The following is a 16727-nucleotide window of genomic DNA, read 5'->3' as shown; positions in this document are numbered from 1 at the left end:
TATATGTACAAAAGGAACAAGATTGATTTTACTCTATCATACTTTAAAAATTAAAATAAAAATACAATATTTGAGATGCTCATCAATAGAAAAATAGATGAATGAACACGGGTATTGTCATACAATGAAATGTTATTGAACAATAAAAGGAACAGACTACAGATAAATGTCACAACATAGATGAATCGCAAAAGCATTTCCGCATGAAAGAAGCAGATACAAAAAAGTACATTCTATATAAGAACTTCTAGAGTAGGGCCCCATCAACAGCATGACAGAAATCATGTTGGTGGTGGCATGCATTTGGGTGAGGAGGGTGAGAGATGGGGATGGACTGGGAAGGGCTCTCCATTATAACTTTCAGGTATAATGGAGATGTTCTAAGTCTTGGTTGAAATTGATTAGACAGTACACTTGTGGTCTGAGTTCTTTGATAAATGTAATATCTCAGTAAAAATGTGCATTTAGCTGTCTTGACTTATCTTTCACAGCACAGAATTTCTAATGCTGTCTAAAATTGTAAAAAAAAATTTACAACTGCTCTACCATATGCTAACATTTCTTTTAAACATGAATTGAATTTTTGTTTCTTAATGAAATAAAATAATATCTAATGATACATTTTTTCTAACAATAAATCTTGGGCTGGGGATGTGGCTCAAGCGGTAGCGCGCTCGCCTGGCATGCATGCGGCCCGAGTTCGATCCTCAGCACCACATACAAACAAAGATGTTGTGTCCACCGAGAACTAAAAAATAAATATTCAAAATTCTCTCTCTCTCCTCTCTCACTCTCTCTTTAAAAAAAAAAAAGGCAGCACAAACTCATCCAAATTGTCAATTGTTTAAATTATCTCAGAAAGTATAGTGCCTATGTGCCTAATTGAATTTAAAAAAAAAAACAATAAATCTTATGAGGAAAATAATTGAACTGCAATGTGTAGAGTACGCAGCAGTAGAGGAACAAGGAGGTCAGAACTCCACATTCTACTGACTGTGGATCTAGGAAGGCATCCAGAAAGAGGTGAATTTCATCTGGATGTTGAAAAAGAGTAGAGTTCAAAAGAGGAAGAACATCCCTAAATGACATATATAAAGTCATGGGTATAAGAAGGGCTGGCACGGTGCTTAGCACTTTAGTTTCATCCTCAATATCACCTTATTTTTTTGAACTTAGGCTTGGCAAGGAGCATGGCCTGGCCCTGGTTCCTTAGTGTCATGCAGGCAGGGCAAGCCTTCCCTTGCAGGTAGCCTGGGCTCTCACTCTGACTTCCATAGTGGGCTGCCTCCTATCTGCTATGCTGGGGAGTGTGGCCTTGAACATGGCATTGATGAGACCTAAGGGAGGCTTTTAGAAGATAACTAGCCTCAGACAAGGATGGATCATTTAGGTTGTCTTTTCATCCTTTCCAACTCAATCCACCTGAGAACCTTTCCTAATAAGATCACTGGTAACAGTAAATAAGCAAAGGCAGACCACAAACACTCTACCTACCAGGAAGTTCTAATTTGGAGACTGGGTCAGCAATGCAATGATGTCCTCATAGTTTCCAAGTAGGAGATGAGATATCCTTGGGGTCCCCAAGTCTAAATGGGAATGTGTAGGAGTAGCAGGGACCATACTGGCAAATTTGGTGCAAATGTCTCACCAGACACTAAGGTAATCAGTATTTGCTGACCAGCTCTTTTTCTAGGTCTTGGCAATCTAGACTTCCTAGGTTTTGGACCAGCTAAGGTATGGAACTCTGTTAGGGTAGGAGGTTTTAGAGTCATCCTTCAGGAAAAGACGTTGCCTTTATGATGGTCTAAGGATTTTGGTTCTCAGAGGAAGAAAACTGTAAGAAGGCTATCAGAAGAGGTGGGGCCCTGATCTCAGAAAAAATTCCTAGGGAAGAGAGGAAGGAGGATTAGGCCAAAGGCCCAGTAATGGAGAACTGCCTCATTAACAATGGCTTTTAAATAATCACAACAAAGTGGCACATGGTTCTGAAAGTGATAAAGTATGCTTATAATCATTATCTAAAAATGATTTTGAGCCCCATGATAAAGCTGGAGTCAGCACGTCTGAGATGAGGAAGCTAAGGCTTACAGGAGTTAACGTGGCTGAGACTTGCATAGTTTGCTGCTTGCTTTCTTTCCTAATTCCCTCCCTCTCTGCCCAACTTTCATTTTTTTCCCAATATATAGCTATTAGTTAACTATGGGTTATCTTAATTTGAAAGGATTTAAGTCAGTTTATAAAGTCACACAAAAACCTAAAACAAAGACAATATAAAAGTGGGAGTCCATATGAAAGAAAAATAAGGAATTAGAATAATCTAAGAGCTATGATAAAGATATTATATTGACCTATATATTTGCTACTGATGGGAAAATTTTGATTAGAAGTTTGTAGAAGCTACTATGATAAAGGCAACCTGGTCACTATTCATAATATCCATAGGCTAAACAACAATAATGACAACAAAACAATTCCTCAGAAGTGCCGATATTTTAGGTTATTAATAATTACAACTCCAGTAATGTACAGTAACTTCCTTTGATCATTTAACAGCTTTGAACTAGGTCTTCAAAGGTGATTTTTGTTTTCCATACTGCTATTTTAGTGCACAGAATTTATATATCATGTGTTGTTTCATTTTAATGAGTTAATGTATACATGTATGTATGAATGTACATACGTTCTTTCTGGAATTTGAACACAGGGCACTTTACCATTGAGCTATATCTAAAGCTCTTTGTATTTTTTATTTGGAGACAGGATCTCTCTAACTTGCTGAGGCTGGCCTTAAACTTGTAATCCTCTTGCCTCAGACCCCGGAGTTGCTGGGCTACAAGTGTTCACCACTGTGCCAATTTCATCATGTTATGTTTTAAAGAACACGAAAAGGCACAGCATCTCTAAATCACGGAAAATCCCATTTGTAGAAATCAAAGCATGTGCGACTATAATGAAACTCACTAATTGTTGAAATAGTTCTAGGACTTGGGGAGATGCGTAGTGTGACTATTTTCACACTTGCTACAGGGGAAGACAAAAACCCACCTGCCATGCCATGGGAATAAATAGATACGCATGGAAATGTTGATCTTATTTTGTAAGTTGTTTTAACTTAGTGATTAGGACTTGATGGAAAATACTAACATGACCTTTTACTTCACGAGTTCCATAAGGTGACTGTTTTTAGTACAGAAAAGTATTATTCGTCAGTGCCATTTCCTATGTTGTACATCATGCTGCATTCAGGGCCTAGGGTTAGAATTTATTTATATTGGCTAGTTTAAACCTTCCTTACTCAATCCTCCAGTTTCCCTTACTTTAATGCCAAAAAAACGGACACAGAGTTTTTCCTTTTCATAATTTACTACATAGAACATATGTCCAAGTCAGGATGCCCCTTTCATCCACAGGAAGAGTCTGGGGCCACCTGACTCATCAACACAAGCCCAGAAATAGAAAAAGCAATCTGGCCTGAAAGGGAGAGACGAGTGGAAACTTCTACGGCAGTTAAGGTGCTGTGTCATATGAAATTAATTCTCTGAGGTCAGCAATTAGAGTCAGATTACAGCTCAAGCAAAATTCTGCCTGCTAATTATGTGACCCATTACAACATTTATTTCATTGAGAGATGCTCAGCCATGATTTCCAAGGGTGGGCTTGTGGCATATGGAAAGAAGCAGATGGCCAGGGAAACAGCAACTTCTTCCTTTTACAAACAGACTTGCCTCCCAGGTCCCTAACTGAAATGATTATTTTTGCTTCTCTAACTGAGTGATCAGATGTGTCACGTTCCTCCCTTCCCAGCAAAATGAGGCACCTGGGATCACAGAACTCTTAAGCAAATTGCAGAAGATGGAAATTAATTCTGTTCCATCATGAGAAGAACTGAAGTGAGATGGTAACAAAAATCACCTTCCATATGGAGGAGAGGAAGCAGACAGGGTATAAACAGTGTAAGTATGTAGTTTTTGGACTTCAGGTGAACATGATAGCTAGTTCCTGACAATGTGACATTTATATACATCTAATTGATTTATAAGCCACTGCCACAAATAATAAAAAGTATAGCAGCAGCAGCAGCTGCTACTACATGGTGAGAAATTGCTTTATACCAGGCACTGAACCGAGGGACTACCTCACTGAGGCACACTGTCCTCTTCCTTCCCATGCAGGTCCCAGGTGGCTCATTTTCTATTGTTGTTTAAGCAAGCTACTGGCATCTGTATAACAACTGTAGGTGATGAGGACTGTGGGGGAAAGATCCCATCTATCACTGGTTTGCTGCAGGCTCCAAATTACCTGAGGCTGCTAAGGTCAGGATCACCAGTTGTGACCTGGGGGCCACTGGAAAGACTGAACACCCCAGCTTCTTCCTTTCTTTTATCATTATCATTTCTGTCCCCAAATCTAGTCACTGTGAAAGAAAAGAAAGACTGATGCCTGTAGCTGAAGTGTGCAGTTTAATGGCTAGAAACCAGACTTGTCACATGTAATTGAATCACTATAGTGTTGGTGACAGAGTTAAAAGTTGAAAAAGCAATTGCTATTCCAACTTCCAGTTTTCAAGTTATTGTTGGGTCTGAAATTTCTCTCACCTTAGAGCTTTTATTTTGGAAAATCTCCAAAGCACACTTTTAGCCATATTTGAGTAATTGAAACATGAAAATAATAATGATGTTTTCAGCCACATTAAATTCTAACCAGGTGCTCTTAAGACTTTTTGCATGTACATATCACCTTTTATTCTAGTAGAGAGTTCTTTTATTTCCTCCCAACTGTATCTACCATAGACTGAAAAATTAATACTTTAAGAGTCATCATAATCCACTGACACATCCCCCCTCCAGAGAGGAAATAAAGAGAATCCCAATGGTCTCTCTAATTCTCCCTTTCCCCTCAGACTGCTGGGAATTCAAGTACTGTCAACATAACAAACATTTATAGAATGCCTTCTGTGTACCAGGAACAGAGCTGAAGAACAGTGGGAAGTTGGCATGAATCTGACCAACCTGCAAAGTGAAAATAACTTCAGGTCTAGGATTCCCATATTAAGTGCTTGGGTCAGGTCCCTACCAGAATGGCTCTCCCAAATGACTAAAGTGCTTCTGGCACTTTTTTTGTTTTGTTTTTCTTTTTCTGTTAACACCCAACAAAGAGAGAAATGCTTGAGGCATTTAGAGGGCAAGCAATGTGAAAAAAAATTAAGGACAGGTTGCCCACAAGTCATGAATTTCCAGGTCATATCTTTGGGAGAGTCCAAAGGCATGACTTAGCAGAGCCTCCCTCAGGCAGTGTTTGGTCCCCCAGCAACCATTTTGACCTTTTGTATTCTCCACATGAAACCCCAAAATTGTGTGTGTGTGTGTGTGTGTGTGTGTGTGGCTAGGGATCAAAACCAGGGCAACACACCCAGCTCCAAGCTCTTTAAGAATGTAAATAGAATCACATACTGTCCAGATTAAAACTTTAAAACTCTACAACAGTTTGCTTTTATACTTAAGATAACATCCACACTCTGTGGTATGGACCACAAGGCTTCCCCTTCAATCTCCCACTACTCTGTTCTTACTCCACTACACCCCAGACAAGCTGACCTCCTGGGGCTCACAGAACATGCTATCTCCTTTCTTGCCCTAGGGATTTCATGCTTACTATTCTCAGGCTCTTGGTTCTTAGCTCCTCCACATTGTTCAAGTCTCAGCTTAAATGTCCCCTCTTCAGAGAGGTCTCCTGTGATATCTGAAGTGTGCCCCTCCCTTCATGACTTTCTCTTCCTATTATAGCACTATCTCAAAAGTTGCAATTATCTGGTTTATTTGGTACCTTATTTTATCTCACCCCTCTCATAGACTTCAAATTTCAAAACTGCAAAGACCAATAACATGTTTTTTAAATATCACAATCCTAGTGCTCAGGATAGTGTATGGACATAGCAGATACGCAATAATAATTGTTGAATAGACTAGTAAAGTGAATATAATTGCAAATAGTAAATAAAAAGATGGGCATCTTTTTATTTTATGACCATAAATACTATTATATGATCATAAATCTTGGATTTCTATTAGAGGTTTTAATGTATTCATTTGAACCAGGACCACCCTGACTGCATGAGAGGCTGAGAGAATGGAGACCTGACGTCTGGCTACAATTAGAAAGTTTCAAAACCATTGCTTTACAACATCAGGTTTGGCACACAATGCATTTTGAATTGGGGCAGGGTAGTGCTTTCTCATTCAAAGACATTTGTGGTTGAAAGAAGAGTTGCTATTATGAATGTGTCATGGTGTTCACTTAACTTAGGAAGATTACAAAGAACCTTGAAATCCAGTACCAGAACAATAAGAATGGATAGCACAATGTATTCCTGGGAGCTATTGTGAAGCTGGTCCAAGGGGGAACACCATGCCTGCTTCTTCACTGTTTGGCTCTGGCTTGGGTTGTCAAATCAAAGAGCTGCCTGGAAACTTAGTAGTACCCTGGGTGTTGGTCCCTGCTTCCAAACCCCACCCAGAAGCTAAAATGGAAGATCTTCAGTCTTGAGAGACTATGCACAGTTTGGCTTTTATCCTGTGAAATCTGACAGGCTTCCAGGAACCCAGAAACAACAGAGAAAGGTGTAGAATTGTCTTACTGCTTAGAGATGTGCTATGGAGGACTCCTTGGTGGGTCCTGGGTAGTTGCATACTGAATGAAAAGTGGCCAAATCCCCTCTTAATTTGCTGAGCTCTTAGTACCAACTTTTTTTTTTTTGTTGTTTCCTCAGTGTATTTATTTTTTTAAGACTATAACCCTGTTCAGTACCTAGTTTATTTGGATGGGGTTCTATTCCCTTACATAGTTGTCTTTTTACATCTCTTGCTTCCCATTACTTAACTACTGCTTAGTAGTTAATAATGGGATCAGGCCTTAACCCAGGCAACTCACCATAAATCGAGCAGTAGCCACCTGCTCAGTTTCTCCTTAAAATGTTGAAATATGCCACTTACAATGTATACTGCTGGTTCCTTTGTTGGGGACAGCTTGCCCCATTCCTCATCCTCTTTATGAAGCTGGTCTGAGGCCCCAGCATCCTTTATCAGTCAAGTGCAAAGCAACAGCTCTGACTGAATTCAGGGATCACTTTAGAGAGGCTGTGACATAAGTGGCCCCTTTAAGGCTTTATGTCAAATACAGGGCACCAAGTCATATGAAAGTCAAAGTTGAGTAACATCATTTTCATAAAGAAAAAAAGAGGTTAGTATTAGATGAACACTGAGTTCCTTTTCAGGTGAAATATTTCCAGAAAAAAAGACCTTTGGGGTCCAAATTTTATGTTTCCCATCATTGAAGGTCCCTAAAATGCCTCTAGTGCCTCTACACTGCCTGAAGAGCAGAGTTGAGACTTATAGCATCAAAGCATCCAAGACCCTGAATGATCTGGGCCCACATAAAGATTCCACTTTATCTAGTACAAAGCTTGACACAACGTCCTGACCTTGAGGCACAGAAGCAGCCATCCTGTGCTTTCCTGCCAGGGAGCCTGTGCCCACACTGTGACCTCTGCCTGGAACATCCTCCATCTTACCCTTTCCCTGGCAGAAACTTACTCCTCCTCCCTCGAGGTGTCCAGTTCAAATATTCACACCCCACTCTGCGCAGCCGCCCTGACCTCTACCTCAGGAGGACTCAAACAGCATTATACAGCCCCACATCAGAAACCCCAGTCTCATAAAATCAGAATTTTCATAAGTGCCTCTCCTGTTAAACTGAGTTCTTCAAGGACAGAGACAGAAAAACACTGTTTTGTTTTTATATAGCTCCAAGGCCTACCACAGTACATGGCATATTGTGGGCACTCAGTATATATCTGTTGTAGGAAATTGAAAATTTTGATTTTGTATGTGTACACCTGTCCTTACACCTGTCCTTATGCTATCAGAGACAAGAGATTACTAAGAAGAAATCTTTACTGAAAAAATGAACAAGTTTTGGCTGAGACAACATCTCTTTATAACTGTAACTAAAAAGGAACATAGTCTAGAATGAAATAATATTTTTAAAGAGAAGAAGTGCTGAGAAAGGAAAAAGAAAAACTCCTGTTCATAAAGGAACTTTCTAGCAACGGAGAAAACACTTTGACTAATTTGAGATGTTGCTGGGACTGTTCTTCCCTCCCTTTTTCTCTAGTTTTCAGAGAACCAGTGCACTTTGAAAAGTAACATGGATGCATTAGTGGAGAGCTATGCTGTGAAACATGTCAACAAGGCTACTGAGGATGATAACTCAGCCAAGAGAAAAACATTACATAATGACATCAAAATAGGACACTTGAGGACTGCCTTAGTGCTGAAACAGCTGTCACCTGGTATTCTGGCATTCTAGAAGTCATGAAGAAATAGCCCCTGGAAATAGGAGAGTGCAGATTATCTGCAACGATTTGCAGAGGTCAAGAGCATGGTTTGCTCATTTAAAAAAGTTAACCTGTTATTATCATTTTCACTTTAGAAAAAATGTGAAAGTAGAATACCAAAACAGTGTCCCCAGGTGAGTTTCGAAGGAAGAGAGGCTCCCTTACACCCTAACAGAAAATATGAAAGTAGAATATCAAAACACTGTCCCTAGGTGAGTTTCGAAGGAAGAGAGACTCCCATATACCCTAACAGACTTATTTACTTGGAGATATTTTTCTACTTTGTGGATTATCCCCACTTCTTATTTCTACATATAAGTCAGTGACTCCATCCTTGGGGTGTATTAAAGAAAGGATAATATATGAAATTTAAATCTTGTCACTTTTGCTGTTGGTAAAATCTGTTAGGACAAATGCATTTTAAAAAATGTGATAAATGTTCAGAGGGTGTTCCCATTTTAACTCTTTTTGAGTGTGCAATTTAGTGGCCTTAAGTATGGTTACACTTGCATGCAACCATCACCGAATCTATCTCTAGAAGGTTTCCATCATCCCCAAAGAAACTCTGTACCCATTAACAAGACTCCTCACTGTTTGTCCCCACTCCCTTTCCTTGGTAACCCTACTTCACTTTTTGCTTCTGTGACTGACAATTCTAGGTGACTCCTGTAAGTCAAAGTATTTGTCCTTTTTGTGTCTAGCTTGTTTCACTTTGCATAAGGTCTTCATGTAGTGTACAGGTTAATCTTTTAAAGCCCGAGTAATACTCCTTTATTCATTACATTTTGCTTATTGAACCATGGAGGGACATTTGGGTGGTTTCCACATTTTGGCCATTATGAAGGCAATTTTTTATTTTTTGGTACTGGAGATTGAATCTGGGAGTGCTTTACTACTGAGCTATATCTGGATACCAGCCCTTTTTATTTTTTGATAAAGGGTCTCACTAAGTTGATGAGGTTGGTCTTGAAGTTGAGATCCTCCTGCCTCAGCCTCCTAAGTCACACTGCACTGCAACTGATAGATTTTTTAAAAAAATGTATTCTGTTTAACCCCAAATATCCAAAGTTTTATCACTTCAACAGGTAATCAAGATAAAATTATTAATGAAATATTTTACACTCTTTTTTCTCTATGTTTTTGAAATCTACTGTGCATTTCACAATTATAACATATCTCAATTTTAATTACTTAATAGCCTTATATAGTTAGCAGTTAATGTACTGGGTGGCACAATTCTTTAGAAGATTTTGTATTCAGAATTTGAGGATTCCTTCTGGAAGCCACTATGATGAATAATTACATCTTATTTGTTCTCATATAGTCCTAGAGTTTAGAGCTGAGGGAGTTAGACCAAACTAAATGTAAACTCAACGTCTACTGAGCTCAGTGGTTTTGGAAAGATTACTTAATCTTTCCAAACCTCAGTTCCTTAATTTGTAAAGTGGGAAAAATACTATTTCTCTCACTGGGTTTCTGTCTGAATTAGATAACAAAGTGCTTAATGTAGTGCTGCCACAAATTATGAATTAATACATAGTAACTATAATAAAAATCCACTAGATTATATTCCCAAGTGCAATATCTTTCACATGCATGTCTTTCACAATGTGCCTAACAGAGAGCATGATAATTTCTAAGTCTTATCTCACCATTAAGACATGGATAGCTCAAGGTATAAAAAGAGCATGGGACTCTCATCCTCATCCTATCTTTTTCTTTTCCTTTTATTAAAAAAAAATTGATTATTTTCCCCTTCTCTTGCTTAAGGGATCAGGGCTGATGGGGCTGAAAAGACTGGTAGGGTCCAGGAAGGAGCCAGCAGGGTCAGAAGACTGGTTACACACATGGGCAGTGAGTAAAGTAGTAGTCTGAGACTAACAGAAACCAGGTTATGCTCACTGTTGGAGAATGGTGTTACAAACATGGGAAGGGCATAAGCAAGAATGCTGTTGTGGTGTTAGATTGTAACTGGAGTTGTCAGTGTGATATCATGGTATTTAATGTAGAAAAAGAGCAATAGCTATAACTGTGTGTGTGTGTGTGTGTTTGTGTATGTGCACACATGTGTGTATATGTATATTTTTTAGTGGAGAAATATTGCAGATAAATCTTAACTAAGTGGGGTTGGTTATAAGATCAATTCCATTTGTGTGTCTCCTGATATGATTAAGAATACTACATTGTTTCTGTGGTATTTCAGCTAAAAAATGCACTGATTTTGCAATGAGCAAACATCACAGGAATCTAAATTGTGAAATATTTTACAAAATGTAATCTTCAAATGTAAAGGTCACAAAAGACAAGACTGAAGAACTGTTCAAAACTAAAGAGAGTAGAGACATTATAACTAAATAAACCAAAAGAAAAAAACCTTTCTATAAAGATCATTATTGAGACATTTGGTGACAAATTTAATGGGATCAAAGGATTAGAAAGAAATTATGTTAGTCAGCTTTTCATTGCTGTGACCAAAATATGTGACAAAAACAACTTAGAAGAGAAAAAGTTTATTTTGGCTCAGTTTCAGAGGTCTCTGTGCAGGTCAGCCAGCTCCATAGCCTGGGCATGGGATGAAGCAAAAATACCATGGCAAAAAGGCGTGCTGGAGGAAAGCTGCTTAGCTCATGGCAGGTGGGAAGCAGAGAGAGAGAAAAGAGTTGGAGAGAAGATAAACCCTTGCAGGATACACCAGCCAGTGACCTGCTTCCTCCAACTAAGTCCCTCTGCCCAATAGTTCATTCAGTCATCTTGAGATTAATTTACTGACAAGGTCAGAGCCCTCATAATCCAACTACTTCCCTAAAGCCCCACCTCTAAACACATGAGACTTTGGGGGACACTCTAGATCCAAATCATAAAAGAAATCACATTAATTTACTGATTTTGAGTATTATTCTGTGGTTATATAGAGGATATACTGGTCTTTTAGAATAATCAGACTAAAGTATACAAGTTGATTCATGAAAAAATATACCTACACACAAACACACATAATATTCAAATTTTAGCTATCTAAAACATGAGGTTTTTCTAACACCGAATAATATAAAACAATAATGATTGCATGAATGGTGCATCTCTACACCATGTATAACCAGAGAATTGAAATGTTGAATTTGTGTATGATGAATTGAAATTCATTCTGCTGTCATGTACAACTAAGTAGAACAAATAAAAAAATATAAAACAAAACCTCAGATAATAATAACAACAATAATAACCACCAAATATTTTTGATGCTGCTCTAGAGTTTCCTTAGCACTTTGCATCCTGACTCTTATGACATTAAATGGAATAGGCAGGCATTCAAATTAAAGAGCAACATAGCATTAGTAATTGTGAATGTCGACATATAGTGCCTTGGGTTATGGCTGTCAAAGAAGGGGTCATGCCCTTGTTACATAAATCTCCAACAAGACCTGCATCAGTTCATGGCTGTAGGGAACAAATGAGGTGCAATTTAATGTCCATCTGGGCATCTGTTCCTAAGAGGCTGGCACTACTGTTTGTTTGTAGTTCACAGTGTATTTGGGGCAGTGACATGGCAGACAAGTGGGACTAGGTTGTGCCCGGGAGGTTTCTACTCTCAGCCAAGATGTGCACATGAATTTGAAACAACCAAGAGGGTGTTTCAGAGTTGCCTGCCAAAGAGTGGTGTTTTCTAGTCTGGAGAGCAGCTGTTGGGCACAGGCATGCAATACACACACACACACACACACACACACACACACACACACACACAGACACGCTCACAGAGACTATACCTGCATCTACTTGTATGCTCTCAGCAGATGGCCTCTTGCTTTTGGGTCGCCTTATTTTGCAGCCCAGTCCAATTAGACCCTTTCTTCCCTGGAGACTGGAAAGCTGTGGGGTGAGGGTTTCAGCAAGGTCTCCTGTCTTCAGAGTATGAAGGACACTGTCCGGCAAGAGAAGAGGGTTACATTTAGAGTTCGGGCCCAGTTGGTGTTGGGCTCCCCGCTACTTCTTTTTTGCAGAACTATCACTGGCCCCTGGTTGCAAACTCTCCGTGGCTTTGAAGTCCACAAAATAAAAACTGAGAGGGGGCCCAAAAAGAGAAGAAAACGTTGTTGGTCCCCAGACTCCACTATCGGATTTTGGCAGGGATGAGAAGAGAGAATTACCAAGAGTGATCAAGTACAGGTCCCTGCACGGTAAGTTAAGTGTCCTTAACCTTGCTGAGAAGGGGCTTTGAGGATTTCTGTGTTTTCCAGCAGCTGGGAATTGCCAACTCTGCTCTCCAGAAGTAGAATCTTCTGACTATTATGCAAGAGGATGCAGTAAATCTCAGGTATGATTAAGAGATTATGAAGATGACTTTTAGGCTAAAATGAATAAGAGCCACTTGCAAAACAGGAATTTTCTGACAGCAGGTTAAGTTTTGCTAAATTGGTAGGCATGAAAGAAAACCAAAATGAAATTTAAAATTACTATTCTCTTAAAAGTAAGATTAGTGGTGAAAATAAAAAAAAAAAATAAAGAAAGAAAAAAAGGGAGGATAGGTTTGAGCAATTGAGTTTCCTTGTTAGTAGCATCAATTTGTAAGCTGACGTGGATGATCAACACAAAATTTTAAAAATTATCACCATGTGATGAAATGGAGAGGAATACTGGATATGCTAGCTTGGAGAGGAAGAATTCTCTTTTCATGGAAAGATCAGTAGAAGAAGATATTAGCATCTTACAGGCAACCAGATAGTATTCTGTTTTTTCTTTGTTCACAGTTCTGTGTTGTTAAGATTTGATGGAGTGAGAGTAGCTAGAGAACAGAAGAGGTAGAGTTTTTGGAAGGTCTTGAGAGATCATTATCAAGAGCTTTTGCTGTCATTTATCCCAAAGAAAATGACTGGATATCCACATTTCAATGTAAATGAGAAATGATGACAGACTGCCACCAATTAATACCAGAGTAAGCTTTGCTCACTGTACTCATTGGGTAGAAGTATTATTCAGTGTTTAGGGTGGCTGCTTAGTTTTGTATATAGGAGTTCCTTTTAATAGAGATATATGTTCAGTCAAAATACTTGGTCCTACAACTGATGATCACATTTCTTTATGCAATATTGTATAATTCTATGAAAGCACTAGAAGAGTGCAGTACATATACTGTTTAACCACATGCAGCATATTTCATGTGTATTATATTTGCATAAAGGAGGGCATGGTGTAGTTTATTACTGGAGAGAACTTATTCAAATTATGACAATGTTCCTCGAGCTGCAGCTAAAAATGCCATTCCTATGATGACACTTTCCAATTTATCAGTCCCTTAAAAAAATCCTATGTATCTTCCACAATTATCAGTTGACACTATTATGAAACTCCTATTATGTTTAATTAAAATTAGCATAAATACTGTAAGAGCTGTTTGTTATTGAAGTTTTCTGAAGGTAACAATAATTTGCATGAGCTATTTAGACTTCCTTAAAACAAATGTTTTAATTAAGGGTAAGGTCTACACAATGAGAGCTTTCCATGTAATATTCCCAAAGTGATAAGGGTTTGGGTTCTTATAAACAGAGCAAAAACACTCCATAAATATGCTGGGTCAGAAAAATACTGATTACTAAGAGGGGTATGAATTCATTTTTAGAGCTTAGTGTATATTACTGTTCATATATAATTGTCTTTTTGTTTAAACTTTATTGAAGTGAATGAAGAATTTTAGCCAAAAATTGGTGTTACAAAGTGGCACTGTCACTACAGATATTTTATTGTGGTTTCAACATGATGGTGCATTTGGTGAAGCACTGTTGTAGGAGACTGATACTACAACTTGCCCTAAGTTGAACAGCTCCAACAATGGGGAAAAACCCAAAGTAATGGACCCTAAGTTCTCTTCATTCAGAATGCATTCCATACTATTATTTGTCTTAACTGAAAACAAAAAGTTAATTACATATTTGCCTCTCTAATGTGTTGCATTAAAAAACAGTTAAAGAAAAAGTATTAGTTGTTTTATTTCCTTAGGTGACAACTATTGACTACCAGCATTTATTAACCATTAATTCTGAGCCTGGAACAATGTTCTATTTCATTTATAACAGGGGGAACATTTTTATAGTGAAGAGTTTGTTCACTTGTTCATTTGTTCAAAGATCACTATGGAGTGCCTACTCTGTGCCAGACCTCAGGCAGGTTAATAGGGATACAGTCAATGAAACAAATATGGTCTCCATATGCTCAGAGAGTAGGAATCTGCACAAAAAGGCCACTCATTCGTGTTTTGAATCTGTATGTTGTGCATGCTGTTTACCACAGAACTTCTCTCATTCCTGTTTAAAAGTTAAGAACCAGAAAAGTTTTTCTCTTCTTTGAACAGGGTTACTTAGTATCTGCAAGATATGGGGACAATTCTAGAGACCAACTCAATGTAAAATAATTGAGTTGGAAGATACATTTTAGTACAAATACTTGAGCCTTACTTTGAGGAATGTTGATATTTCTGTCTAAGCTATAGATAGTGAAAGACTCAAATGACAGTTCTTCTTCAGAACTGGATCAGATAGGATGTCCCTAAGAAAGTCCCTGAATAGTATACCAAGGAAATGGTAATGAAAAATTTGCTTTCAGTTAGGAAATAATTGTATGGACTGTATTCCAAAGGAAATCCTTAAGGAAGATATTAGAACACAATTTATATTATAATCTCTTTAGCAATCAGGGGTTCAAATCTGACATTCAAGATATTTCTGACATTGTCAATCACAGGGCCCACACTGAAAGAGTAGCAGTACTGTGCTTCTCACTTGGGTCAATGAGACTTCATAACAACCTTAATTGTAACAACAATGCCATTTACACCTATGAAATGTTTTACATGTTTACAAATGTCACTCATTTGTTCCTGTGTGACAGGAAAAGCAGGTATTATCATTCTCTGCTTGGCAGATGGACAAACTAGGTTTTAGACATTTAAGAGACTAGCTCAGATATTTTTCTCTCTGATGCACAGCCTCATAGAGTAATTTCTTATATAAAACACAAGAAAAAATCTAAATTTTCATCATACCTACTTTCAGCTTCTACCTACTATTTGAAGATGGTGTGGACAAATGGGAAACTGTCTAATAAGGGAAAGTGTCAGGATTACCCTGCCATCCTTTCCCTGTTCTTCAAAGTCCTCACCCTTGAATTCTTTCCTCTGGCTCTTGAAAAATTTTCTTTTTGGATAGAACAATGAAGCAGAATATGGGAGAGTAAACTATTAGAGTAAGCTTTACTGCTAACACCATTCATTGTATGATATAAGAAACAATTCTGAGTGATAAGAATGGAAAACATTATTACCTTTCATAATTTAGAAAGTTTGGTGACTGTGAAGGATTAGAATAGCATAGTATGATAGCATATTTGCCAAAGCAAATGGAATTTTAAATTGCTGGTTAGTGCTACTAGCCTAACAACATAGGTTGTCACATCAGATCTGAGCAACTGCCCATGCAGTCCTGTTTCTTTCTGGTGGAAGCACAAGTGGGCCCTTGTGGAAAAGCAGTTTATCATGGGTAAGAGAGAAAACATCATAAGAAAAAATTCTTGGCGTGGGAAAATGTTAAGTGTGGCTGAGAGCTGTACATAGCTGAGCAGTGCAGTCTTGAGTGAATGGAGGCCTTTCTGATGGAATTAGAGAGTAAACTGATCTGCTGCTGACTAACAGAAGGGTACCAGTATGTAGGGAACCAGACATAGTTCTATCTGTTATTAGTTATGACCAAACAAATGCAACAAGACCTCACTTCTTTTTATATTCTTCCTGGATTTTTTTCTATTTAAAATTTGTTGAAATTCTTTGCATGGAGACTTTTAGCTACTTTTCTTTTCTGTTCATGGTTTGGAATGGATGTTACAGATCTTTGGGATGGATCTAGGGACAATTCCTCGGCTAGAAAACTGGAATTCAGAGGAGGATAGCAAGTGGACAAAGCAAAGGCTGCCTCTGTGGCTCCCCTCAGAGCTGCTGTGCCTGGCTCTGAAACAGAAAGAAACAGAGGCAGCTGCCTCTGAGCCATGTAATTAAACTGCCAGGTTTTGACTGGGGACACCAAGGACTCCTTGTTTCAGCTGCTCCTAACAGCTCCACACGAAGCTATTTTAAGAACTTTTACATTTGATCAGGGAGCATGTGGGGTTAAGCCTTCTGTTTTCCACTTTGGTTTTAGATCCTTAGCAGGTATAGTTAGTTCAAATTTTTAAAAAATGTATTATTGTATTTCCTTATAATCAAAGCCTAACTAACTTCATATCAAGGGTGATAAAAATGGAGATTTATTTTTTAAATACAATGAAAAGTATTTAGGATTTGGTTGGAAAA

The 16727-nt window shown here is 38.3% G+C and overlaps 2 protein-coding genes across 4 annotated transcripts in view; one reads left to right on the top strand and one right to left on the bottom strand.

Moving 5' to 3' along the window:
* Cmss1 (cms1 ribosomal small subunit homolog) overlaps positions 1-16727 on the bottom strand; it is a 330405-nt gene that overhangs the window by 40760 nt on the left and 272918 nt on the right. The window contains exon 3 of one of the 2 annotated variants that reach the window (XM_026402407.2): positions 12160-12314. The exons of the other annotated variant lie outside the window; for it this stretch is intronic. Coding sequence (XP_026258192.2) covers positions 12160-12314 — 155 coding nt within the window. The remainder of the gene's footprint in view (positions 1-12159; positions 12315-16727) is intronic. 2 annotated transcript variants of the gene reach the window in all.
* Positions 12314-16727, top strand: part of Filip1l (filamin A interacting protein 1 like) — a 271668-nt gene continuing 267254 nt past the window's right edge. The window contains exon 1 of one of the 2 annotated variants that reach the window (XM_026402402.2): positions 12314-12570. The gene's annotated coding sequence lies outside the window, so the exon portion shown is untranslated. Of the gene's footprint in view, positions 12571-12688; positions 12708-16727 lie in introns of those variants that run through there. The other variant, XM_026402403.2, reaches the window with a different exon arrangement.

Source organism: Urocitellus parryii, chromosome 2 (assembly GCF_045843805.1).
Source record: "Urocitellus parryii isolate mUroPar1 chromosome 2, mUroPar1.hap1, whole genome shotgun sequence".
Classification (NCBI taxonomy): Eukaryota; Metazoa; Chordata; class Mammalia; order Rodentia; family Sciuridae; genus Urocitellus; species Urocitellus parryii.
The sequence above is the reverse complement of the archived record's forward strand: the minus strand, read 5'-3'. Positions and strand labels throughout refer to the sequence as shown.